Source organism: Columba livia, chromosome 24, assembly GCF_036013475.1.
Source record: "Columba livia isolate bColLiv1 breed racing homer chromosome 24, bColLiv1.pat.W.v2, whole genome shotgun sequence".
NCBI lineage: Eukaryota > Metazoa > Chordata > Aves > Columbiformes > Columbidae > Columba > Columba livia.
In genome coordinates, this window is record NC_088625.1 from 2,953,513 (window position 1) to 2,979,575 (window position 26,063).

The following is a 26,063-nucleotide window of genomic DNA, read 5'->3' on the forward strand; positions in this document are numbered from 1 at the left end:
TAGCGTTTCAAAATGCAGATTAATTTTCAACTCCCTGCTGTCCCCCGGGTCACTCAGGCATCAAGAATTCTGCTTCTCACAGCTGCAGGCCGGGGAAATAAAAAGAAAAGAGACAGAAATTGTCTCTTAACTGCAAACGCTTGTATTCCCCTTCTGCAAGTACTTCCCCCAAACAAGTAACTCTCCACAGGGACCCCGTGTCCCTCTTTGTCACGCTAACCCTGTCCCAAATAATCTGGAGTTCCAGCAATTCAGAGGGCAGATGGTGAAGCAATAACAGTGCCTGTTATGTTTGGAAATCTGCCCAAAATAGCTCCAAACTATTGGCCTTTAAAAGCATCAACTCGAGCTTGTGTAGCAGAGAAAGCATCTACAGGACGTGGGATATTCTCTGCTCATCTGCAATTTGGGTCACTTATCGTATTTGTGTCCAGGCTGTTGGATCCAGCTTTCACGTTACATGCTTTGTGTGTGCACAGGCAGATACTGACCGATCAGAAGAGGTATTTAGGCACCTAAAACACACAGGTTTTTCATGATTTACAGAAGCGCACCAGGGAATTCAGTTTGGTTTCCAAAATGGTTGACATGTTTAGATTTGTAAATTATGCAAACCCAACCATGTGTATATCACACTTTTAATCCTCCAAGTATTTCACAAGTATTAGAAACCCCCCCCTGGGGTTAGAAATGGACTCTGAGTTTGATTTTACAGGCGTGGAGATGGAGGGGAGATATCAAATAAGCTCCCTGAGGTCATGAAAGGTGTGTGGGTTTGAGCTCACGAGGACCTGGATCCCAGCTCAGCACCCAGAAGATGCACCTGAAGGGAGCATCACAAGATTTAGACCCAACAGAGAAGTGAACAATCCCATTCCCATTTTCCGAAGCAGCTTGGAGCACAGATTATGGTGAAAAAATAATCCTGTGACCTGCCTATGACTCAGATCCTCACCTAAGGAATCAGACAATGATGTTTCCTTCCCCTCAGTGATGTCTTGTCTGCAGGGACCCTTGGGAAAGGAGCTGGAACTCTGACCACAGAAGGGCCCCATCACTGTTTGGAGAACTCAAAGTGACAGGACGGTACAAACTCAGTAAAGAAAGACACAAGCAAACCCCAAACCCTGGCTGTCTGCAGCTGCCAGCCCAGTAATCCCTGCAATCCCCGCCATGAATCACCAGGCACACAGGAAGATTTTAAGGTGCAGGACTCATCCCTACTTCTGTTTTGGTAAATATTTGTTAAAATCCTGACCTCCCTCCCTGTGCCTGCTGATAGTGTTACCTCCCAGATCCATACACATCAATTAAAAAAATGACAAAGTGCATCTTCACCCCAAATGACAAGGCAGCAGCAACGCCAGCCTGCTTGCTCCACTCAGCCCATCCTACCCAGTCGCCCTCCCCTACGGAGAAATTCCATAAACACACGCATCATGCCCTGCAAGTTCTGTCACGCCAGGCCGAGCAGAACCTTCCAGAAGAGAGAGGACGCGGCGCAAGACTAAAACACTCAGGAAAAACAAGTGCTTTGCTACCTCAGAACTCGGCCCACGCTGGACGTAAAGCGCGTATAAAGCTCTGCAGGATGATCTTGCTGGGCTCCTGCTCCGTAACAGTGAACAGGTCACACTTCTGCATCGCTTCCTCCTGTACATCCCATGCCAATTTATCTTCCTTTTGACAACGCGAGGGAGGCAGAAGGAGAGCGATTACTTGCCGAGCCCACGGAAAGACAACACGCTGCAGTAGGTAAAGCGTCTCCTCTGCCTTTGCAAATTCCCCCCGCTCTTCTCCTGGCTAAGCAATCTGAGCCAGCTGCCTCCACAGTGCTCAGCGCAACAACGTTCGACGTATTTCAGGTTTTGTCCTCCCTTATCCCTTTATTCCTCCGTCTGCTCCTCTCTCAACATTTCCTTTCTAAAAGGCAAAGTTTCAGATGCTCATGACTGTAAAATCAGGACTGCTTGTGTTATTTCACAGCAAGTTCTTGAGAATTCAAGCACTGGCAGCTTCCCAAAGCTGATAGTAAATCAAATTCTTACCATAAGTCCAGTTTGGTTCAATACTGCATGTTTGAGGTGCATGTGAATGCTTTGCCACTCATTTTAAACACTGTGGACAGTGCCATTTTCTCCTCCAGTGGTGCTAAATGTTTTTGGGTATTGGACAGCAACACATCAAAACCATAATTAACTTACACAAATCTATTAATGTATGAGCCTGTCTTTCATTTATATGAACTGGGATGTGTTAGGGTTGTAATGCTGAAGTGTTGCCGTGCACAGACTTGTGAAAAAGTACTCTGTCCTCCTATAAAAATATGTGTTTATGTTCTGCTTATGAGGTGAAGGCGCGGAGCTGCATCTTTGCTCCATTTAATTCAATTTAAGGTCTCCTGTGGTATCTCAGCCCCCTTTCGGCACATCAGCACTGCAGTTGGCTCCGAGACTGAGGAACATGAACGCTCCAGATTCTCAAATGGATTTTAAAATGCTGTGCATGCACGGAGCTCCATTCGCAGGAACCCAGAACCGTCTCTGCAAAACCCACCCCGGGCATTACGTCACTTGGAATACAGATCAGAGAGCTGAATCACACCAAAAAATCCAACCCTGCTGTGTGGAACGGAGACATGTCCCTGTTAGCAACGTTCAAATTGGACCTGCTTCGCTCCAGGGAGTTGGGAAAGAGTTATTAACACGAGGGTGAAAAGCGACTGGTAACTTCTCAGGTGAAGAGACCTCATTAGCACAGCTCGGTCACAGACACTCGGGGCACGGGATGGGAGGGGAGCGACCGGAGAAAGACGTGAGCTCCTCCAGACCGTCAAACAGGAGCCCCTGGGGGAGTCAGAACAGTTTAGTTAGGCTCAGGATGGGTCTTTTATTGCTAAATAAAATGTGTGCCCCTTAAAGCCAGGGAAGGAAGTCAGTGCAGAGGGCAGGGAAAAGCTGGAATGGTTGCTGACTTGTGTCTAACTAAACTGGACAGGAGGAGGGCTGGGGATAAAGGAGAATTCTCTCCTTCCCGTTAATGAGCTCGCTCTGCTGCCATGTCTCCTGCCCTCCAAGACTACACAAATATCCAACCAGCTCTACAGCTGATGGTGTAAATAACCTGCTTGTGATGCAGTTTTTACACAGGTTACTGTCTGCTTCTGTCCCCAAACCATCCAGTTTCTGGCTCACACTTGCTTTTCAAGCCCCAGCATTAAATACCTCCACTGGTTCCAATGAACACCCCACTGAGCCTTGCTGCAGTCCCGATTCCGTAAGAATAAGCTCATATTACTCACCACTGGTAGTAAACCCCTTCTCGTCAGGCAATGGAGTGCATGTTGCTGTTAGGAGCTGAATCAGGTGGAAAAGTGCAAAACCAGCTCCTCACCCTTTACCAGCCCTTTTCTGAAGGGCGCTCAGAGGAACAAGGAGTCTGAAGCACCACTGGAAACAAATTTAACAGAGAAATCCCTTTGCTACCCCACGCGTTTCAAAGACTTCAAGACGCTGAGGACTCATCTGCAGTAGGTCCATCTTCCCCACCTTCAGTGCTCCCACATCGAACCATGATGCTACTTATTAGCATCAGCCTCAATTTATCTCTCAGCCATCAGTTTTTATCACACATTATCACACATTTCTCTGCTGGTAACCAACTAGCCCCTTGTTAGATATGAACTAAGGAACGGAACGTTTCTTACCGTCATGTCCAGAGTTGAGAAGATGCTCTCCCAGGTCACAGCCAAACACCCTTTCCTTCAGGATTCCCCGCTGTTTCAGTTTCTGCTTTGTTGGGCGCGACTTCATGAATGTCCGAAGGAAGGTGATGAGCTTACCGTGCTTCTTTGACACTGCGCAACAAAATAAAGCAAAAAACCAAACGCTTCTTTTTAGATTTGACTCAGTTGGGTAAGGCCAAGCATAACACACTCTACAGAGCACATAAGAACTGTAGTAACGTCAATATCCATTATTTACAGAAACAGATTTTGTTTGTCCGATACTAAACAGAGACTTGGCTTTTGTTCTAATTCTTGGCTAGTGCCTAAACAACAGGAGACAACTGGAATAGAAGAATTTAACACAAAGACACATTGAGCTGCAAAGCAGCTTCAGGTGGGAGTGTTGTAAAGCTCTGTCACGACATACGGATGGTGGGCAGCACCTGAGCGCTCCAATTCTCATCTCTGGAAAAACCAACAGGGCTGAACTGACACAACCAGCGATCGCGTGTACGTCGACAAACATGGTATATAATGCACAGCGTAAATGCTTTGTTCCTGGCTCTCGTTCTAAGAGTCGTAGGCGCCTCCAGAACAAACAGATGACTAATGATATCTGAACGTAGGGCACATTTAGCTCTAAGTGCTGCGACTGCCCTCCCAGCACACCTGCAATTTCCATGAACCGGCTCTATCTGTGCAGGTACAGCCCATCCCAGGGCATTATTACCTCCCCGAGTCTTCTCAAGTCTTTGTTTGGACTCAAGTCTTCGATTTCTTTAAGAGAAAACTACAGCAGGGGATTTGAAGAGATGCAGTTTATCCCCTGCAGAATAAATACAAGTCTACAAAGGGATGAGAACACGGCTCAGGAGCCATCCCTGCAAACCTCCTGCTCCGTTTCCAGTGCCACATGGGCTCTGTGTTATTTATACTGGTGAAGTCGGTCACTCTGTGCAAACCATCCAGGGCAGAAGGGGGTGACACAAATCAGTCCCAAGGGGGAGGAGAGGCTGAGCTCAGCTTTGAATGGGACGCAGAACAAAGCCCTTGCAAGTCAACTTCTCTTCCTGAGGCCCCTCTGAAAGCGAGAGGGCTCCGGCCTCCCCAACAAAAGTGCCATTGTGGACATGATTTAAAAGCAGTTTAACTCTCTGGAAAAGAACAAATTGGTGGGTATAAAAGGCTGCGAAGCCTTTACAGCTCCAGGAAGTTGTAAAAGCTTCTGCAGCCCCGCAAGGCAACACCGGCAATCACTGCCCTGCTCCTGCCTCGCATCCTGGAAAGACAACCTTATATTCCACCTGCATTAAAATCCTAAGCGCTGTCATCAAATTTCAGCACAGCAACGCTATTTGGAACAAAATGGAGAGGTATGAAGACCCCCAGTGACAAAGGTGCATCTGTTCAGTGTCACTGTAACACGTACAACCTGTAATTCTGCAAGCGGCTTTGGAAGCTGGGACTCAGCAAAAGAGAGATCTGTGCTGCGATGCTTCATACCGGCAGACGGGGATTCTTCAACCAGACACCTGAAAAACCTTGTCCCAAGGTTATGTTGTTCATGATGTTTTAATCCCTTTAAACAGCTGAGTATTCTTCCTTCTACTATACCAGATATTAATGCAGCCCCTCCATTTATAATTAACCTGATGTCAATGACTTCAGCATATTTTTGTGTATTCATAGAGCTCTGCTGTTGAATAAAGTCCCTTTCAGCACCGTGACAGCAGCGGGGTACATCCAAACACCTGAAACCCCCAAATCTCCAGCAAACCCCATTCTCAACAATCAAACCCGAATCATTTAACAAAAGGCAGAAGCACTGGGCATGACAAAGTGCAGCTATGGGGGTTTTAATTAAAGGACTGTTTTCAGTTTGATGGGAGTTTTTTAATTACACGCAATAAATGAACAGATTGCGCTGACATGTCAAACAAAGTTAGGGGAGATTTTGGCTGTATCCATCATCGCAGCCAAGTAACGGCTCATTTATCATCCATATCAGTCCCGCTTGAGAATAAATGGGGACAGAGTCTCATCCCGACTCGTGTGGAATTTCAAAGGGTTTGCACCCTCGGGCTCGCAGGATAAACCTGAGACAGATGCTTCTACAACAGTCAAACAGAAGGACAAACAAAGCAATTACCAATAGGTATGTGTACATTTGAATCATTTCACAGACTCTGCATAAAGTTCTCAGTGATGTATCTTGCTTGACTTAATGAAAAATGAGTCCATCAGATAATGGACTTAAAATGGAGAAAAATGCACCTGATTCCGTTATTGCAGAAACTCCACTCGTGCTGTTGACCAGGTCAGCAAGTGACTTCTGGGTGTCACCTCAGTATCAAAACCAGTAAAAGGTGCAACAGATATACTTGCATGATGTACTTTGCTTGGTATTGATATTCATTTTTATGAATAAACCAAAAGGAATCCTGAGTTTTTAAAAACACAATAAATCTGCTGTGACTTTAAAGCCACTCGGTACAGGTTAAAATAATTGTCTTGTTTTCTGCATCGTTAAGTCCACTTCTACAAACACTCCCATAGCGAACCAGAGCACCAGCCCGAGACAGCGCCAGGCCAGGGCCAGTTAAATACCCAGCAATTCACTTCTTGGTGGCCGGTGAAACACTGGCACGGTTCATCGGTTAAACATGGTTTCCCGCACGGCTCTTCTCTGAATCGCTGCCTACTCCGTATGAAGAGTTTCTCAGCCTAAACCGACCTCAGAGTTCTATACCTACGCAAGAATGATTCACTGATGGGGAAGAAAAGAGAACGGTGAGAAAATCCAAGCAGTCATCTCTTTGCTGACAGGTTAGAGAAGAGAACAAAGACGCAAGTAGGTGTTTGATGAGGCTAAGTCGTCCCCAGCAGCTCAGGAGGCCGGACCATGCGCTGCCTTTCTGCCAACAGCAATAAAAGCGAAACGTTTGCCATCCTGCTTCCAAGTCCTCCGGTATCATTTGACCCCCAAACCAGCAACGCACTCCAAGAGAAAATTAATTTCTGATGCATCTCGATTTAGCTGAAGCAGCAGATAAGCACCAATGCCAAGGTTGCTGCCAAGAATCCTGCAGAACAAGGTTTTCCGCTCCGAAACCCCGGTCCCAAAGCGCTGCTGCCCCTCCAGCACTAGCACGTGATGCTCTCCTGCTCATACACCTGCCTGCTGGTCTTGAAAAACCCAGAATCAGTGAAGGCAAAGGAATTATGGAATCAAGGCACAGGGTTTAGCCTAGAAATAAATCTAAAGTTGTTACAAACTAAGGAGGTGCGAACAAACCCATCAGCCCTTTTCTGCCTTTATTGTCCCACCACTATAAACCAAATTGTTTACCAAGTAATGGAGGGTCTCCTGAAAGAAGTAGGGACTGATTTTCCTCAGAAAGGTGGGTTTGGATTAATATCCTGGCACTAATGTGTCAGTTCAGAGTGAGAAAAACTATCACACCCTTAACGTGACTAGAGAGGCCACAGCCTTTGTACGGTGGGGAGGGAGGGAGGCAAAGGAAACCTTGAACGCGCGTGCCAGGGTTTATTGTGGTTTTGGGCAGCTGCCACACGCTGTGCCTCCCCGAGGAACACTGATCCATCAGACCATGCCGGCGTTGCTGTACCACCGAGCTTTTGTAGTATAACCGAGGCCCAAAATTCCCCTGACACTGATGAAAACTATTAAATAATAATTACTTCATTAAAAGCAGACTTGTTCACCCTAATGCTGCAGACCGGCTTTGTATTGTGGTGACTCCTACCATTCTAATAAATGTGTCCCCTAAATTGTTTTATGCATGCATTTTCTTTCCTTTTTCAGTAAGAAAAAACCCATGATGCAAATGTTCTGAGAACAAAATACAACATGGTCAACGCTGCAGCCCTGACAGCATCTCCCATTGTTGGCACCATCTCATTCTGCATCTTTCCAAAGACCAGGGCAAACAAACAGCACAAAACAAACATTAACAGATATCAAATCTTGCACATTTACATGCACAAAGCAGGTATGTGCTTGCCCAGTGGATGTCTAGCTGACCCAGCAATGGATTTTGAAGGGGGTAGTGGCAATTTCTTATAGAACATTCTCCCTGCAACCTTATTAGACTTTGCCAAGGGAAAACGAACAGGCGCTAAACAAATACAGAGCAGCTGCTTTATCTCCTGTTGCTATCTCCAATATCTGAGGTTTGAACTCACGCTCGGACCAAATTCCTCTTTGCAGGATTATTGGCCTCAGGATGTTTTCTGATATGGGGTGAGGAAACTCGGACTCCAAGGGAAAATCTTGGAGGGTGGGCGCTGAGCCGTGTTCCCAGCCCACGGCTGCAGTTATTAACAGTGATTTTCCAGGCGGCAGAACCCCGCTGCGAGTGCCTGGTGCGAAGGGCAAAAGCAAGAACACGTGTGGCTGCATAGTTTAAAATAGATAAACAAACTGCAATATCCAGCCACAGAATGAAAGATGAAAAAGGTGTGGGCATGCCGTAAAAAAAGCACAGCTAGGTATTGCAAAACAAAAGCAAAATCCGTCCTCTCTGAAGAGAGATTTACAGCAAGTCGAGCTAAGATTTTTCCAGGCTATTAGCCCCTCGAGACCCATTCTCCTCTAAATTAAACTTTGCTGCAGGGAGAAAAAGAGCATCCACAGTCTCTTCTGCAGAAAGAGCAGCACCAGGAACTGAGAGATGGGAAACTGGGTTTGGTTTTGCCACATATTTCCTATGGTGCTGATTCTGCAAACGCTCGGGAACACACTTAACTGCCTGAGCGGACTGAGTTCAACTGGTCCCCACTCTGCATCAGTTATCTCGGCTCCTCCTCCGTAAATCATTTTAATATCCATCCCGTCACATTTGGACAGGCCCTGTGGACCCCCATCTTACTGGAGAGAAATTATACACAGCCAAGGACTGAGTCACAGCTCCCCGTTCTCTGTCATGTTCCTTAGCAACAAGACACTTTACTCCTTTCCTCCTGCCACAGCACATTCTATTTTGGAAGCTAATTTATACAGCCCTAAAAACCCATCCAGAATATGGAACCACGCACCACCAAGCACCGTCCTTCAGTCCTTGAACAGGATGCTGGTTTTGAAGAAGGACCAACCAACACCATATCAAAAACGGCACTGATTTCTACAATCGTCGGCACTGATTTCTACAAGCGTCGGCACTGATTTCTACAAGCGTCGGCACTGATTTCTACAAGCGTCGGCACTGATTTCTACAATCGTTGGTCTAAGAGATTTTCAGGAAGAGATTTTGAAATTCCATAGATTGAGAGTTTAAAAATATCCTTCTATCTCCGATAACCTTCATAAAATTAACTGTGATGACAAGAACCAGCCAAGAATAAGCACACGCTTCCGGCTGTCACAAGCACCGTACACACGTAAAGCGAAGCAGGTTCTTATTTACAAAGTCTAGGACTAAGGAAACTGCACTTTTGCATCTGCCCAGGCTTCTGGAGTCATCCTTTGTGCCTGTAAGCAATAATCTCAACTCAACTGCAGCTCTTCCTTGTCCTTGCCAAGCTCAGGCTCTGGCTCAAGCTGGAGGAGCGGCTTATTTGGGTTGGCATAGGAACATCTGGCATCAGAGACTTGGCAACTCACTCGGCACGTTATCATTCCCCGATTATACAACAACCTCTGTCAGCTTTCGCAGCATTTGGGTCTAATTAATCCTCTCCCAGAGAGAGAAGACTGCGAATTCAAAAGCTAAAGCATATCTGACCAGCAGCATTGATTGCTTTCAACATTATTTATTTGAACGCACACACATCTGTAATGATATGCACAAGGATTAGCTACAGTTTGAACTGCCTGGAGAAGGTTTATTTGTGTCAATGAGGAAATGTACACAAACCCCATGAACTATTGACAATGACAAAACCTCCTTTCCATGCTTTTTGTTGCCAAATTTGTTTTTATAATGGAATAAGAACTATAAGCACAAGGTCAGCCAGACGCACAAGTGTCACCTACCCACAGATAGCAAAGTTCGATACCAAAAATCTGCAATACCTTCCAGAGCAAACTGTGCCTGTTTATTTCAGACTGTAAAGCCATGAGGGAGCATTAAGATAATATGACCTGACCTCCTGAACAAACAGACCGCGGGACATCTCTGAATTAACTCCTGGCAGTACAACATACCTGCCCTGAGGGATGCGGTGCCTGGTTAGCAGATAGCAATCAGTCAGCTGAAGGCGAAATGAGAGGGAGGTTTCAAAGGTACAAGGGCTGACAAGGTAAATCTATTAATTCTATTAACATGTTTGAATTGTATCTGGGAAAAAAAAGCAGCGCTGACTAAGAGAGTGACACGGAGCAGGGATGGGCCTTGGCAGGTAAAACCTCGAGGGCTTGTAACTGGAGGTGAGGAAATAATTATAGATGGGGTTGTGGTTCCAAGGAGGCAATTTATCAGAAGCCAGAACTGGAAAACAAGTGGGAGCTGAAAACAAACCGATAGAGATGAGGGCATTTAGCACACGAGGCAGCTCAGGTGACGTGACAGAGGCCACGAGGCCAGCGATGGGACTGGGAGACAAAGGGAGACAACTGGGAAATGCAGAGCTGGGAGACAATTAGTGAGAAACACCTGCAATATATATTTTTCTCTTTCGTTCATCCTACATTTTGCTAATCCTCTTTGAGGTAGCAGAGCTTAATGCAGTCCTTGAAAATGCATGTTCTGACTCAGGTAACAGTATCAGCAGTACAACTAAAGCTCAGCTTTGTCTATCAGGAGATGGCGTTAAGTCTTCCACCCATTTCACTTTAGGATGTCCTGATCATTTGACCCTGCACACCCAAGCACAAGCTACACCCAAATGGCCTTCATGCAACACGAAATTTGCACTAAAAAGAAGGTGATACTGAACTTAATGTATCTCTAATATAGAATTCCTACAGTTCGACAAGAAATCCTATTTTATAACGATCCAAAAGGTGTGTCCCATGACAAGTGTCACAGGTTATCAGTGTCTTATCTTGAACCTCACATGGTGCAGTAGCACAAAGAACACGCAGATAAGAATCAACTTCAATAACCAAGGAAGCATCAACATCAACCAGGTAATTCCATGTCAGATACTCTCCGGATAGTTGCAAACGGGTGGGAGCAACCAAGAGCCAAGATGCCACCTAAGCTAAAAAACCATCTGGATGGTTTTGCTAACCCATGCAGGGTCTTTCCTTGATCAAAAATCTTCAAACCAGTTTAGATGAAGTTGCAGCACGGCTGCCTCACCCACACTGCTCCTACTGCTGCTGCTGCTGGCAGGGCTGCAGATCTTCCCCAAACTGACAGTAACCCAAGCCAGCCCTGAATAACATCAAGCACTTTGGACACACGCACGCAGCCCGGAGCTTTCACCAGTCGCTCAAACACAGATCACGCTTCAGCCCAGCCCTGACACCAGCTAAAGCAGGAGAACCAGAGTGACCACGGCGGACGAGTCACTCCGGTTTGGCACGGCAGCTCGCTCCAGCTTGGGTGGTGGGAGGAGGCAAGGGATGAAAAGCGATCCGACCTGAATCAACAAACAACAGAAGGTGAATAATTAGGAGTTTGGCAGATGAAGCCCAATCCTGGAGCAAGAGGGTGTTTGCTTTGGGAAGGCACCTTTTACTCCATCGGGAAGGGACGTGAGCAATCCATCTGGAAGAAGGAGGAGACTCGGGTCAAGCACACTGCCTCCCTTCTCCTGAACCACAGGGCACAGCTGTTACTCCAACCCTCAGTGTGAAGGCTCTGCTGAAGTACACGGTACTCCCAGTATGACCAGTAAGATCACTGCTGCTCTCCCAATCCGATGCTGATCTCCACTTTCACTAGCCAAAGGGCAGCTGTTCGCAGCCCAGACCAGTTATTTTCAAATTACAGTCACCTACTCTTCCAAGATTGATACAGTTCCAGTTCTTTTTCTACTTACTACCCCGACTTTCTAAATTCATTATACTTTTGCTACGTGCACCTGCATTAAGGCCGGAGCTGATTCTGCCTTTGGAAGCAAAATTCCCACTCACCTGGAGTGGAAACAGTATTGAAGACAAGGAACATGAGCCTCATTCACATTACAGTCACTTTATACAGCACTGGCAGGATACAATAGCCTTAAAAAGGATGAAAATGACGTCTTCCCATACATCCTCCTCACACAGCTAAAGAAGTGTAAAAAAGCTTTACCGAAAATGAAAATTGGGCCCAATACGTTTGGGGATTTGCAGAGAACTAAATCTGCTTTCTGCGACTTAGGAATGCAGATATTGTATTGTTTTGCCTGCTTTATTCTCTGCCTTTATCTTAGCAGTCCAGAGCTTTGATTTCAAACAAGACTCTTTTATTGTGCCTCTGTGGTGCCCAGAACAAAAGAGGTGGGGGAAGAGTGGAACAGGAAGGCCTCCTGTCTTCTCTGTCTTAAATAATAAGATCCTGCAGGGCATTTAGTCCTTAAAATGGACTATAGCTTCTAGGAGGTTTTCTGAACAAATGCGAACAGACGAGCCATGGCTACTTGCAAAGTGTCTACTGTGATCACAGTAACAACCCTCCCTGGGAATTTGATTTTTCAGAGCGTGCTGTTCGCTGCCCTGGGGCTCCAGCAAACAAAGCACTTGCATTTTTAAATAGGAAGCCCCCTTCTCCTGAACAGCAGCGTCGATAATATTAATGCTTAGGAATGCATCCTGTGTCCTTAGAGTGCCAGGCTGGGGAGGGAGGGAAAACAAAAAGATACAGTGATATGCAAAAATCTATTGAAATTCAAATTGTAGACATTCCCATCTGTCAGCTGCCTCTTTGGGAGCGAGGTATAAATCTGAGCAGCAGCACTGATCTCACGTCTCAAGCCCAAGGACGAGGCACGCAGCGCCGGAGGGGGCCCGAGAGCCCAAATTCCTTCTCCCCTGGCATTTGGGTGGGAACCATGAAAGAGGCTCCGGATTGCTACACAGGCATGACCCTAAACTAAATCCAATAAAAGAGTTTACAACTACAGACCTAGCGACTAGAAAGGTGCAAGACAAGCCTCAAGTCAGAGATTAGCAAAAGGGAAACGGAAGTAAAATAAGTAGTAAGGGGGGGGGACGGATACATGGTGTTAATAAGTTTTCGGTTGGCAAGAGAAGCCAATGACCAAGCCAGGCACCCTGCCCAAGGGCACAGATCCCTGAGGACCAACTCTCACAGCAGAAACAAACTGGACCACAAGTAGCAGCCACGGTGTCAGATGAGAGAGCATCATTGGAAATCATTGAACATCAGGTATTTTTCATGCCTAAAAACGTGATCCCAGGCTACCCCTTCACCACGCAAGTCATTTAAGAGCCTGGATAGTGCTGCTCCTGTGTAAGATCAGTTCTGCTCCAGGCACAATGTCCTGTCCATGTGCAGGATGCCCCCAACCCAGCCTGGCACCCTTGTCCCCAGCGGGGAGGTGTTAACTCCAGCACTGTATACCAAGCCGCCTCTTTCCCCATGCAACATTGCCAGCAAAGAAAAATTCTTAACTCAAATACATTAATTCTCCAAAACCGCAAATTAAATAGCCGGCGAGTTACTAAGCAACAAGTGGGCTCAGGAACCTAAAAATAATCTGCGAGGCTTACATAAGAAAGACGCTAACGCGAAGAAGATAAAAACTAAAAGAGAGATAGAAGCAAGGAGGGAGCTCGCTTACCTTGCTCGCCTCCTCGGCGGCCAGGGCAGCTCTGCGGTGGGTCCCAGCCCGCAGCCCGGGGGTCTCGGCTCAGCCCGGAGCGCCAATCGGGAGCTGCGGGGGGACTCGCCGCCTCTGCGGCTCCTGCCAGGCCCCTCCCCGGCCAGCCCGGCCCGGCCCCGCCGGCTCCACCTCCCGCAGGTGCCTCCTTCCCCGCGCAGCCACAGCCACCGGGGCCCGGCAGCCACCGGGGCCCGGCTGCCAGCGGCACGGCGGCTCCGCTTCCCCGCGGCCGGCCGGCGCAGCCCGGAGCGCAGTGGCGCTGGGGGTCCCCCCCCGGAGCCCTTTGGACCCCCGGCTGGGCAGTGACCCGCGGTCCGGGGGCGGACAAAGGGCAGGGGATCGGCAATGGAGTGTCAGACCTCTGGGTTGTCTCAACATAACCCATGACCTCGCGTCAGCCTCTGTTATCAGGATGGACCCGGCTTGGCATCCTTTTCCAGCTGGGAAAACACACGGGGGCAAAGAATGGGGCCAGGAGAGCTACGCTCAAATTTATGCACAGCTTTCTCGTTCCTTGAATGCTGCTAAACTGCACCTGTGCGCCCCGAAAACCACCGAGCAGCAATGGCAAAACTCAATTTTAAAGGCCACAGAGTACATCTGCACCATCATTTAAGTGCAGGTCTCACTGCTCATGCTGCAAATCCTCAAGTGCAAGCTAAAAGGGGTCTCAGCATCTCCAAAAGGAAGGGAGAAAGGCTGGGCACACCTGGAAGCTTTGATGGAAGCGCATCACGTGGGCCCATCTGTCCCTGAGCTCTGGGACAGCAGAGACACTTTGCACCCAGGGTGTCTGTTCTGTTAATGTAATTACAGCGCTAAAGAAATTACGTCCCCTCCCACTTCAACCGGCTGTTACACAGTTTGTGGCCGCATCGATCAGATCACTGAAAACAAACACAATTAAAAACTCTCCGGGAGTTCTGCTATTTAAAACCAAAGCAAAACGACACGGGTTATTTTACAGCGACCTAGGTTATGCCCAGTTCCAAAAAAGCACTGTAGCAACGCACCACGCTGCGGAGCAGAAAGCGCAATGGGCTGTAACTCGACTTTACCCCATGCGGGGCAGCCCTGCTCAGCCACACCGAGGCCAGCAAGGACAAACCCACGAGTGACACGGGGCTGGGGAAACTTCAGCCAAGTTGCCCCGTCTTTCTGCAGTGCTGGAGAAGCTGGTGGCGTTACCTGCATTGATGGCACGCTCGGGGAATTAATGCCGCCGCTGTTCTGTCTAACCACGCCGACCCCGAGCTCCTCAGTTCAAAAGAGGCCGCGGTGCGTTTTATCAACCTTGGTAATTGCTGTCACACACTTTAAAATGTGGGCTCACCAGATACGTTGGAGAACCTCAGGGTCAGAAGGATTACAGAGGAATCTGCTGCTATTTATGCAGACATCTCGGTCATCAGAAGGGTACAACTCATTCCATTTGTGAACACACAGTTTCTCATCAAGCAAATGTGTTATTTTGAAAATTGTTTGTTGACTCATATCTCCAAATAATGCTTGTTCCCCGGCCACTTAGTATCCTCGGTATTTATTACTGGAATTGTTTTGCTTGGACAACAATCATACTATCACATTGCTTTTTTCCTTAGCAGCCAAGCATGACTCCTAAATCCGGTTTTACATGTGCTTACGTATAATTCCAAATACAAAAACCTTCTTCCTGGTACCAACTCCCCATTCCAGGAGTGTTCTTCCTATCGAATCCATTTGACAGCTGGTAAAATCCCAACACAAACGGGGAATGAATACAACAGAAGCAACACTGTTCAAAATTTACATGCAACGTGCATGTACGACCATTCCAAATAGCAAAACAATATGCAGGACTGCGGAGCAGTAGCACTCCCAGCCACCCAAACCTGCCAGGATGTGTTATATGGTCCCTACACCAGGGGCTTGGGCAGGCTGGACCCTGCAAGGCTGATGAAGCGTGTGACAAACTGTTCCAGTTCACCCCATTTGCTGCTGTGCAGTTTCAAATAATGGCCAGAGATGGCACAATCCCATTTTTGCGAATCGGAGCAGGAATGTAACAACAGCTGCATGAGCAGGAATGCAGAGCTCCCTCAGCTGGAAATGCAGGTATTACCTTCATCTTCACACTGAGTCTTATTTTCTGCTCCTGATTTCTTTTGCCAGGCAATTTTAAGGAACAAAAACAAACCAAGGAGATGCACTCTCCACTACTTCTGTGTTCATCAGCTTGCAGTGGAGCAGAAGAGTCAGATAATGAATATCTGTCTCTAAACATAACTAACAAGCCCAAGCATTTCAGATCGTGGATAAAAAGGCTGCATCCACATGCTTGTCACAAATTCAGTCCTTAAAGCATTCTCAAGTTTAACCTATCCTCCAAAAGTTATTTCAGACAAAAGAACTGGGAAGGCAGAGTATCCTAAAAAATGTTATTAATATATCCTTGGAGCTTCTTCCACTTTCTGGTTTTGCAAATGTAACCACTGAAGGAAGCTTCAAGCTGTTATTAGAAGTTGGGCAGCCAGTGTTTTTCAGTGGTGCTTCTTACTCAGCTGGATTTATCCTGCAATCAAATACTCCCAAAACAAGAACCACCCAAACAGACAAAAACCCCTTTTTAAAAGAGAGTTTTGGGGAGAAACTAAGATGATAAATGCAAGCAGACCGGGAGCTTAACCAAATCTCTGTCAGAAGAGCACACCATGCAACAGACTGCCACGGGAGAACCTCAAAATGATTCCATTTAGTTCCCAGAGCTCACAGAGACCAGGGTTGACATGTCACAGAGAACCTGGGCGAGAATAGTAGCATAGCCATGTTCTGCCATGGATGTCCAGGTTTGCAAGCAAAACATTCCAAATATTTCATTGAGAAAGGTCCCAGCAGTTAGGAATGATGCAATAATACAGGTAACAGAGCAAAAGCAAGTTCCCATGAGAACAAGCAGAGAACTGGATGCAAACTCCCCACTGCAGGATTAAATGCTGAAGAAGAACGAGCGCGGCACTGACACGAGCTCCTAAATGAAATGTGCCAGATGAAGCTTCAGAGCAGCAAAGCCTCCCGACTTTTCTAAGTCTCAACTTGGCTCTCGGACTAATTTACAGACCTATTCAGGAGAAAAGAGGAGGAAAAGCAGCGCAGGACAAACTACCTTTTCCCATGATTTCAAAGCTTTTAGCGTAACTGCAGAGTTTTGCTCAAGCCAACTATTATTAGAGTTCAGTCCCACTTTGACAGAGCTTGTGAGAAAGGAAAAAAAGATCTAGTTTAAAAATAACACCCCCCCCATCCTGAATAAGCAGAAAGCAGAGTGAGAACAAAGCACACAACATGCGAAAACTGGCCTTATTAATAGCACATTGGTGCACTCACCAACTTCTACCGCTTTATTCCACAAGCAGTCATCCTATTTCCATGGATTCAGTCTCTCAAAAAAAGGTTAAACATGCCAGTCCTAAATGCCGTGAATGTTTGTGTAACAGAAACACTAATAATTCTCTTCGTTAGTTCTACATAATTACTTCTGGGCTGATGTGTACAGACTGCACAGATTCATATAGACTGCACAGATCCATATAGACTGCACAGATTCATATAGACTGCACAGATCCATACAGACTGCACAGATCCATACACCACACTTGTTCATTTTCTTTTGCAATTAAAATTCCCCAGGAAACACAGCCAGGACTTGCCACGGAATTACCTGTCAAAACTGGGGAAGCCTGAAGCCGCTGGCTCTGGGTTCAGCTTCTTCGGAAAGCTGTGGGAGTCTGCGAGCGACCCCACGCAAGGGAACGCAGAAATTCATCTGTCCCCTCCTCCCTGTGACTGCGGGAGATGCCGATTTCCAGAGCCGTCCTCACACCAGTGCCTCCCCGTGGAAACGCCAGATGCGCCCGCTGGGGTTTGGTGTTTGTTTTTGGCTGTGTCAGCTTTGGGTCTGACCTTTTTAGTACTTCTAGCTGACTCGGCTATGCCAGGAAAAACCATGAGAGTCTGGAGACAGACTCATTCACTGATTCCCTGCACCTGCGCGGCTCCTGATATTGTACAAAGCAGCCAAAGGTCACCCGAGCGATCACCTTTTTCACTCGGTTTGCACTTGTGTGAGTAATTACACAGGGTACAAGGCAATGCTCATGTGAAATAAATGAACGCTGTAAACTCCTTGCTTTGCGCACATGATATTTGTTTCTGAAATTAAATATACTCCCCTTTTTGCGGGCTGGGAGGGAGAAGACAAGCAGGTCTTGTAACAGGTTAGAAAACTCTCTTTTTCCTTCAGCTGAAACAAGATATAAATGAAACAGCAGAACCAAACTGTGTCCTTCTCATCTCGGATCCCCAGAGCCTGCAGATGCCGGTTTGGTTTAGTCCAGACTTCTCTTCTTGCCCCAAACTACCAAGTCTCCTACCCTACCAAGTTTCCTGCTTGCCCACATCTTTCATCAGTAATACCCAAACCCCTTCTTTTCTACACGAAAAAATCCCCCACACTTTCAAATCAGGCATCTTGAAGAAAATGTCAACCAACTTGTTCACAGATACCCGATAACCACCAGGATGTGTTTCCATAGCACCTAGAAAATGGTACAAAAACATCTGTTTGCACAGATTGCAAATACTGCAGCGACTACCGACATCACCTAAAACTCCATGGGCGGTGGGCAAGAAACAGCCACAAGTGCATAAAAATAGGGTCACAATGCCTGCTTGGTTCTTACTGCTGCTGTCAGAAAACATCTGCACTGTTAAAGGATTAAAGGATTAAGGAGCAAGAAAATAATGCAGTGACTTCCTAACATTATGTATCCTTAGGAACTTATTTGAAATACTTCAAATTCTTGCTCATCTCTCACTTACGAGCTAGGCAAGATTTCTAGATTTTATTTAGGTAGACAGGAGAAGTATTTCAGATTGAAAATTCGACTTTTGCTGAATTCAGTCCCTCAGAAAGGGCTGGAGACGTGTCCGTAGCCAGGGTGGGAGCCAGGCTGCCGCTGCTGGGATGCTCGTCCCCATACCTGCTTGTCTAATCCACACAGAAACTCTAACTCTGAGTTTGCACACAGGCTCTGGGGAGCTGTTCTCTCATACTTCCCATCAGAATCACAGATTTTGATGGTGTGACTTTCATAGCAGCCCAGATGCATCCTCTATATAGCAGCATTTCCACAGATCAGCCCACAGTTCTCATCCCTTTCTATTTCTGCCAAAAAATGGGAAGGAAAAAAAGGAGAAAGGATCACTTGAAACAGGGGAGGGAGAGCAAAGAGAAGGGAAGACTCCGAGGGAATGAAAAGCAAGAAAATGCTGCTGCAGTTGTGATTTGTACTTCAGTTCTGTACATGAATTTAAGGACCGAAAAAGACTAAGCACTGCAACAGCACATCGTAGAGCTGTGCTCAGTCCTGGGCAGCCATGGCAATAAATCCCCTTCTCCTAAAAACAGGTAATTACTGAAACAATTCAGACTAAATAAGCACGTTATCAGAATTCACTGCACTGAAGGCAAGAAATGTAACATGAGGATGGAAGACTAAGCTTGGCTCTCCTAATGTATCCAAGATGCAAACGATTACCAGCACAATAATACTGCTAAAAAATGCAAGCATCCAACACTTATTACAGGAATAAAATAAAGCCTAATTAAAAAATAAATGTGCCCTTGGTGGCTTTAGAAGATGACGATGGAAATACAGGGCAGGATTTCAGCAGGCAGATGGATGCAAGAGGACAACATGTTGTCTGAACGTTTTGCAAGTGCGACATGTTGCCTGCCTTACTGTGTAGCCCTGATCTAGCCTGCTGGAAAACCCATCTCACAGTCTGCTGCTCTGTCTCTCCTAAAATTCCAACTAAATTTTCTCTTAAAGCACTTGGGTGATGCAGGAAAACACAAGTCTAGATGTGATTTAACAAAATTGAAATGCCTGTTATCAAATACCTCTCCATAACTGACATAAAACGTACCAGAGACATCCCTCAGTTCCTTAGTTCCACTAGAACACTTTAATTTTTACTTAATGTTAGTTCTGAAAAGCTGTATCAACGTTGCCACGACAACAACAACACAACACAGTTGTTTTCTGCGATCACTGTGCAACTGGTACACATTTCCATCGCCATAAAACCATAGTATTTAACCACATTTCTTTTCTCTCTTATTCAAACAAGTTCTTTCCTCCAGAGCATGGCCAAATAGGTTTGGCACACTCTTTGGATGTATCTTTCTGAGGCACAAATTGAAAGCCTGGGAAAAGAAGACCACTTTATATTTAGAATGTCAGCAGTCAGGGGGAAAAGAGGCAAAAAAGCAGCTAATTTATGGTACACAGACTAATGGCCACGTAGCCACCGACACTGCAGAGCACTCACAATATAAGACCCAGTTTAGGCTAAGCAGGACTCTTAAGATTTGGACTTAAATGACTTGAATGAAATAACTTGCAGAAAATCTGCCTGTGAGAAGGTAGATTCTTAGAATTAGGCATTGACTTTTCTAGCCAACAGATACTAATATATAACAAACGTGTAATTAACTATTTCAACTACATCTAGCTTCCGTAAGCAAACCTAGGGTGTTAGTAAATGGTTATTGCTACCATGCACAGTGTTAGACTTGGTTAGGACACCAAGAGACTAATTGTACGTAATAGGCTCTACCTGAGCTCAGCTGGGCCTGGTTCAGAGCCTCTGTAAGACATGCAGAGCCTGGCTTTACACTATCCAGCTCCAGATCTGCACATCATTAAAGGGCGGGTGCGGAGAGGGACACAGAGGAGGCAAGAGAAAGGACAAAGTTAAATTAAAGTATCTCCTGGAACAAGATGAACAGTTTGATTTGTAGAGACAGTGATTAGAGAAATAGCGCCAGAGAAATCCAGGTTTCAGCGTTATCCATTCTAAAGTGTTGCTTCTCTGGCATGTTCTAGACCCAAAGGATCCTTAACTAGCAATGTCTATGTGCAAAAAGAGGTCTAATGCAGTGATATGCCAAGGCCACAGGATGAAGAGCAAAAACACCCAAAGAGATGAGGGGAGATGAAATAAGTTGAATAAGCAGCCAAATCCCAAGCAAACTGGAGCTGCTGGGGATGAAGGAGGATGCTGCTGGTACCTGAACTACTGGGCTTAAAGCTGGTTCAGGTATAACCAGAGTGGATGCTCATTCTCAATTCCAGCACAAACACACATATTATGTACACATATCACCGTAAACGGAGTTTTCACTGTAAAAAGAGCTCAAAAATGATATCAAATAGACCTCAATTTACATTGGCAAGTGCTAGTGACTTTAAACATAGCTGCAACTTGCACAGTAATGGTCTTTGGTTGGTCGGGAGACTAAAGATTCAGAGCTCATTTTCAGAGGCACTTTGCCCCAGTTTCAAAGCCATATTCCAGCCCTTGCCTCCCTATTCGGGTCTCAGCTGAGGGCCAAAAAAGTAACCAGAAATCTGGCCATTCCTTGTATTCGTCTTAAAACCTTTCATCTAACAAACTTCCAAAGCCATGTTTAATTTCTCCCCATCACTATTTTTAACTTCTCTTTCTTTCAAACTGACATGTCGTATTTGGTTGCCTGGCACTTAATTTCTTTCAGTTATGGTTTTCTTGATTCAAAATGACTGCATCATGTCCAACAGCAAAGAGTTAGAACCAGCTTCTTTGTTTCCCTGCTGTATTATACCCAAAGAGCTTTTAAAAAGGCACGATAGCCTAAAGGTTTGCTTTGTTTCCCCTGAATATCCTTCAAAAAATCAGTGCTACTGACTTGAGTGTGCAGAAGGAGGAAAGAAGAGATATGGAGAGCAAGAGTGAAAGCAAAAGGAATCAATGGAAACGTACAAGGGGGGAAGTAGCTCCAGGACGCTGGACGGGCTCCGTGGGCAGGGGACACTGGGAAGGTGTCATTCGAAAAGAAAACAAACAAACAAAAAGCAGTTGGTTAAAACACCCATTGAAAAGGGCTTCATTTCATATCAAGCTCAGCTTAGCTCTATGCAGCGCAAATCACGACCGCAGACCCAACCCTTCAAGCTGTTTGGTGCTTAATTCCCTAAACAATTCATTAGGACCCAAGAATTATTAATTCTTTTGTCCCAAGCGAGACTGAGGAATGGGTGAGAATGACTCCAAAGTTTAAAAAACGCTAGTTTGTTTCGTTTTAAAAAGGGAAATATTACCTACTTATCCCTTATTTCTTCACTTCAGCTCTAACTGACCCTCTGCAAACTGCGTGTTTCCCCACTGAAACCAGCTGCCCCCCACCTTTACAAACCTTCCAACGAATGAACTTACTGTGGGCAGACTGCAGAAAAGACTCGGGACACAACAAGATGCTACTCGACAGCAAAAGACATGAAATGAATTGCATGAGGTGAAGCGCAAGATGTGATTTTAAATATCGTCAAACTAGAAATATGCAGAATGATGAGGAGGAACACACGGACAGACACACTGTTCCCAGGAAAGACCAACCGGAGATGGACAGAAGTGAATGAGAAGTGGAAACACCGTCACAATCTACAGGCAATTCCCAAATGATCAATTAGAAGGAAAATAACCCAAAAACGTTATTCACTTTTTTTCTTCTAAGTGGCACAATGAATATTTAAAAGATTCACTTCTCACTGAATATCTGACATTCAAATGCAACCTTTACTGTGTATCTCTATAAAAAGCTTTATAAATACGAGATTAGTCCATCTATTATAGTACTGAAATTCAGCTAAATTGTCAGTAAATGGTATTAGCTATGAAATATTAGATATCAATATAATAATTTAGGCTAAGAAGTTGCCATTAGTGCATTGCACCTGAGTAAGAATACAGGAAAACATCAGAAAAAAGGAGAATGCTCAAGAAATCTGGGGTTCGATGAGCCCCATGACCTTCCTGCAACCTCACAGGGTTTTTGCATAAATGGAAACAGGAGCATCCCACCTGAGAAAAGGGCATTTCCCACAGCACTGGCCATGAAAAAATGGGGGAAAAACACAACACTCAAGAGAAAATGCCACTCAGCAAGTAACTTCCAAGGCCTCCTGAGTGCCCATTTTTCTCCCTGTATGACTTTCTTGTGTGTACAATGGTTGAAAAAGGAAAATGCTAAACAATTTTGTTGAGCAATAATGAGGCTGACTTTACTTTTCAGGCAATAGCTTGTGCACATACACGCACACAAACACACACACATATATATACATATATGTATATCTATATCTATCTATCTCCATCTCTGCAAGCGTATCTACCCCTAGCAGTATTTTAGGAGACGATCACTTTGATCATCCAAACTTCATTGTCGAATACATCTCAGAGGTGACTCAAGGTAAAACCAACATTCTTGCTTATTACATTTAATTTTCAGAGTTGAATCAAATGGACAGTTTTCCTGTATGGTCCATTTCCGCTCATTTATTGCGGGCACTGGCTGCATTATCACTGATGTTCCACACTCAAGGAAATTGTTGTTTTTAAAAGCAGAGTTTGCACTTCAATCCGACCCTCCTCTCCCATTCCCTGTGTCTCCTTTTCATTACTTGCACTGTATTATAGACCATTGCAATATTTTATGGTTCTATTAAAATGCCGTCCCTATCACTTCTGCAAATCAAAACCTCTAATTATAAATAATAATAAAAATGCAGAGCAGGAAGTTCTTCGCTTTCCATCTGCTTTCCATTAGATTACTCAACCCAGCCAAATCTATGGACAATTAAACAACACAAGGAGTTCTATGTTTGTAAATTCCTTCACGGCAAAGAGCTTTATGCTGGAGACACAAAATGTCCTAGATGCTCTGCACAGCATATTTTGATTAAAGAAAATAAAGCTTGCATGTTGATAAATACATCTTATCAAGCCCAAATCTAAAGCTTCACATTAATTCTAGATGAAATACCGGGCTAATGTCGAGTAAGGACAAAAGCTCCAAGCGGTTCCTTTTAGAAAAGTCTCTGTTCCTTGGGAAAAGCCAATCTGATGTTTGAAGTATAGGTAAAGGGAGGAAATTAATTTATGTGGCTATTAAAGCGTATGGGAAATATCTGTTTAAGCCATCAATTAGAATACACTAAGTGCACCACACACCACACATCATTTTTGACTCCAGGCAGATGGGTTCCGCGAGTTCTCCACCACCACATTCAACGTGCGGTACCTACAGGAACCTCCTCCCCAACTCCCTCCAGCACTCTTACTTCCCAAGGTGGAAGAAATAGAAAGCATGATGCTACAAAGAGATGGTGTCATAAACTGTGTGTGCAAAAGAAGGGCAGGAAGGATTACAGAAACACCCGCAACATTCGTTCGAGCAACCCTTCCATCTGAAAGCTCTAGAGCGTCTTTGCCTTTAATTGTAAGGCCGCCAGGGATAGCCTCATGGCTTGGCAGCATCTTTCAACTTATTACTTTTAATAGGGCTTGGGCTTTTGGTATCAACTCTATAACCAACATTTCCCAGGACTGGAAGAGGAAATCCACCCCCTGGTGTGCTGTTAAAGCCAAACAGAATCTATTAATCTATGCTGTTTCGTTATCTCTCATTAGAACATAGCAAGAAACTACTCACTAGCAGCTCATGACATTTAATTGCCTGAGCTGTATTTAATAATAACCACTTGCTTGTGATTGTGTCTATCGGCCTGGCCTGTATTTAGGTTTAAGGTTGCCCTTGTCCACATGCTTCAGCAGACGGAGAAGTGACTGATCCCGGTATTTAGAGATCAGCTTCAAACAACAAGAGGCAGATGCTGCTTTCACGGAACGACCACCTGCTGCAGTGCTTGGAGTCGCTCACGAGCTACGTGCCACTGATTGCAGCACATACATTCGCATGTTCCCAGAAATAACAAAGGCTGGAGATACCGATGGCTGCGAAAACCATTTCCCTGCCCTGGCAGCGTGCAGATTAACGTGGTGCGCCAATAGCTCAGGGTGGTCAGGGCTTTCTACCACTGAACCAAAGGTTCCAAGCTCTAACACAAGATCTGATGAATTGCATTTACCTCAGTGGAAGTCAAACTTTTCAATAACGTCAATTTGTTTTAAAGTATCAAGACAGCAATTTCATAAGATAAGGAACATCATTAAAATAGAGAAAATAGATGAAAAATACACCAGTTAACCAGCTTTCCAACTCAAGCTGCCGCCTGCATGATGTCTTAAGAAAGATCAGCAATTTCAAACTGTTCTTCTTGATAAACAAGATACACAGATATATCTTTATATAGAGGAATGTATAGTATTGTTTTTAAATGGAAGACTAAAACAAAAGCTTCACCCCCAGTAAATTCTGCAGAGATCTCATTATGGCAGCACATCTATCTGCAACCACTTCCCACAGACACTGGGATGACAAGCAGAATCAGAGCCAACATCTCATTTTCTGTTTGTTTGTCCTTTCCTCAGCAGAGCTTGCTGTTAATTGCCTGTATTTCATACCATACACCACTGTCCAGAGCCAGCAGGAAGTAGATGGCGCCATATACCCGGAGCAGAAGCAATTACAATTCCAAGTTATGTTATATCTGACTCCTTCCATCAATCCCAAACAGAAAGAAGTTTCCAGCACCTAACTAATCTGTTCCATCTAAGCCAGCATGAACATTTTTGGGTTGCCTGTATGTTCTGCATGAAAAAAATCTAATATACAACATGCTCTGGACAACCAGAACTACCGGAATCAGTAGTTACAGATTGCTGAAGGTATGTTAAATTCTTACAAGCTATAAATCTTTCAAATCATGCAGAAGATGAAAGACATTCAACAGTGTCAACGATTCTGAGAGAGTTAAAGTGTGGATGATGCATATAGAAAGTATAACATGGTATGAGAAAAGGACGGTCAACACACAGATTATAATACAGTATGTATAAAGGAAATATTAAACATGGAACACCAAAAACATAGCTCCATTTCACAGCACTGCATCATAAAATGTCATATACATACCTGGTTTTGGCACAGAATTGGTCACGGACTGAGGAAGTTTGTCGTTAATTAGTTCAACGCACTCACTAGGAAAAAATCCAACCTGTAGTAAAACACAAAGAGAGGCAGAATACTGAACGCAGTGTTTTTAAGATCTGGACTGTTAAGCATTTTCCTTGAACTCTGCTTGTCTGATGCTCTGTAACATTATCCAACAGAGAACGACCGGCGTAAGACATTCAATCTCAGAAGTGAGAACAGGTTTAATAAAATACACATAGAGCAAAATGAGTTTGTAAGTAAGAACCCAGTGATTTGACTACAGATAAATCCAAGTATTTTAAGAAGAAACAGCACTACATAGCAAAAAAAATCTCCAACAAGAGCCAGAGCTGCTGGTGTGTGCTCTCATATCTGCTTCTGACCACGGACAATCCAGCGCAGCCGTTGTGCCTCAGTTTCCCTATCAGCAAAGGACGAGGGAGAACAGTGCCACAATATCCATTACTGAAAAGTGATTTCAGAGAACAGCTGACAAACATACCACACGAGCTATTCAACTGTTACGATTTCTCCGTGTATCTGCTCATCAAGTTGGAACGGAAAGAATATTCCAGAAAGAAACCCCAGAGACAAGTTTCTCCTTTACAAATATTTGAAGAT

General features: G+C 45.1%; 1 protein-coding gene across 11 annotated transcripts in view; it reads right to left on the reverse strand.

Moving 5' to 3' along the window:
* The window catches only part of ARHGAP32 (Rho GTPase activating protein 32), a 161,280-nt gene that overhangs the window by 21,448 nt on the left and 113,769 nt on the right, over positions 1 to 26,063 (reverse strand). For 5 of the 11 annotated variants that reach the window (XM_065040363.1, XM_065040360.1, XM_065040358.1 and 2 more), the window contains 4 exons: positions 25,422 to 25,503; positions 21,311 to 21,361; positions 20,126 to 20,200; positions 3,707 to 3,856 (listed from right to left, as the gene is read on the reverse strand). In XM_065040363.1, the coding sequence (XP_064896435.1) occupies positions 3,707 to 3,856; positions 20,126 to 20,200; positions 21,311 to 21,361; positions 25,422 to 25,503 (358 nt within the window). Of the gene's footprint in view, positions 1 to 3,706; positions 3,857 to 13,423; positions 13,647 to 20,125; positions 20,201 to 21,310; positions 21,362 to 25,421; positions 25,504 to 26,063 lie in introns of those variants that run through there. The other 6 variants (XM_065040367.1, XM_065040366.1, XM_065040364.1 and 3 more) reach the window with 2 other exon arrangements.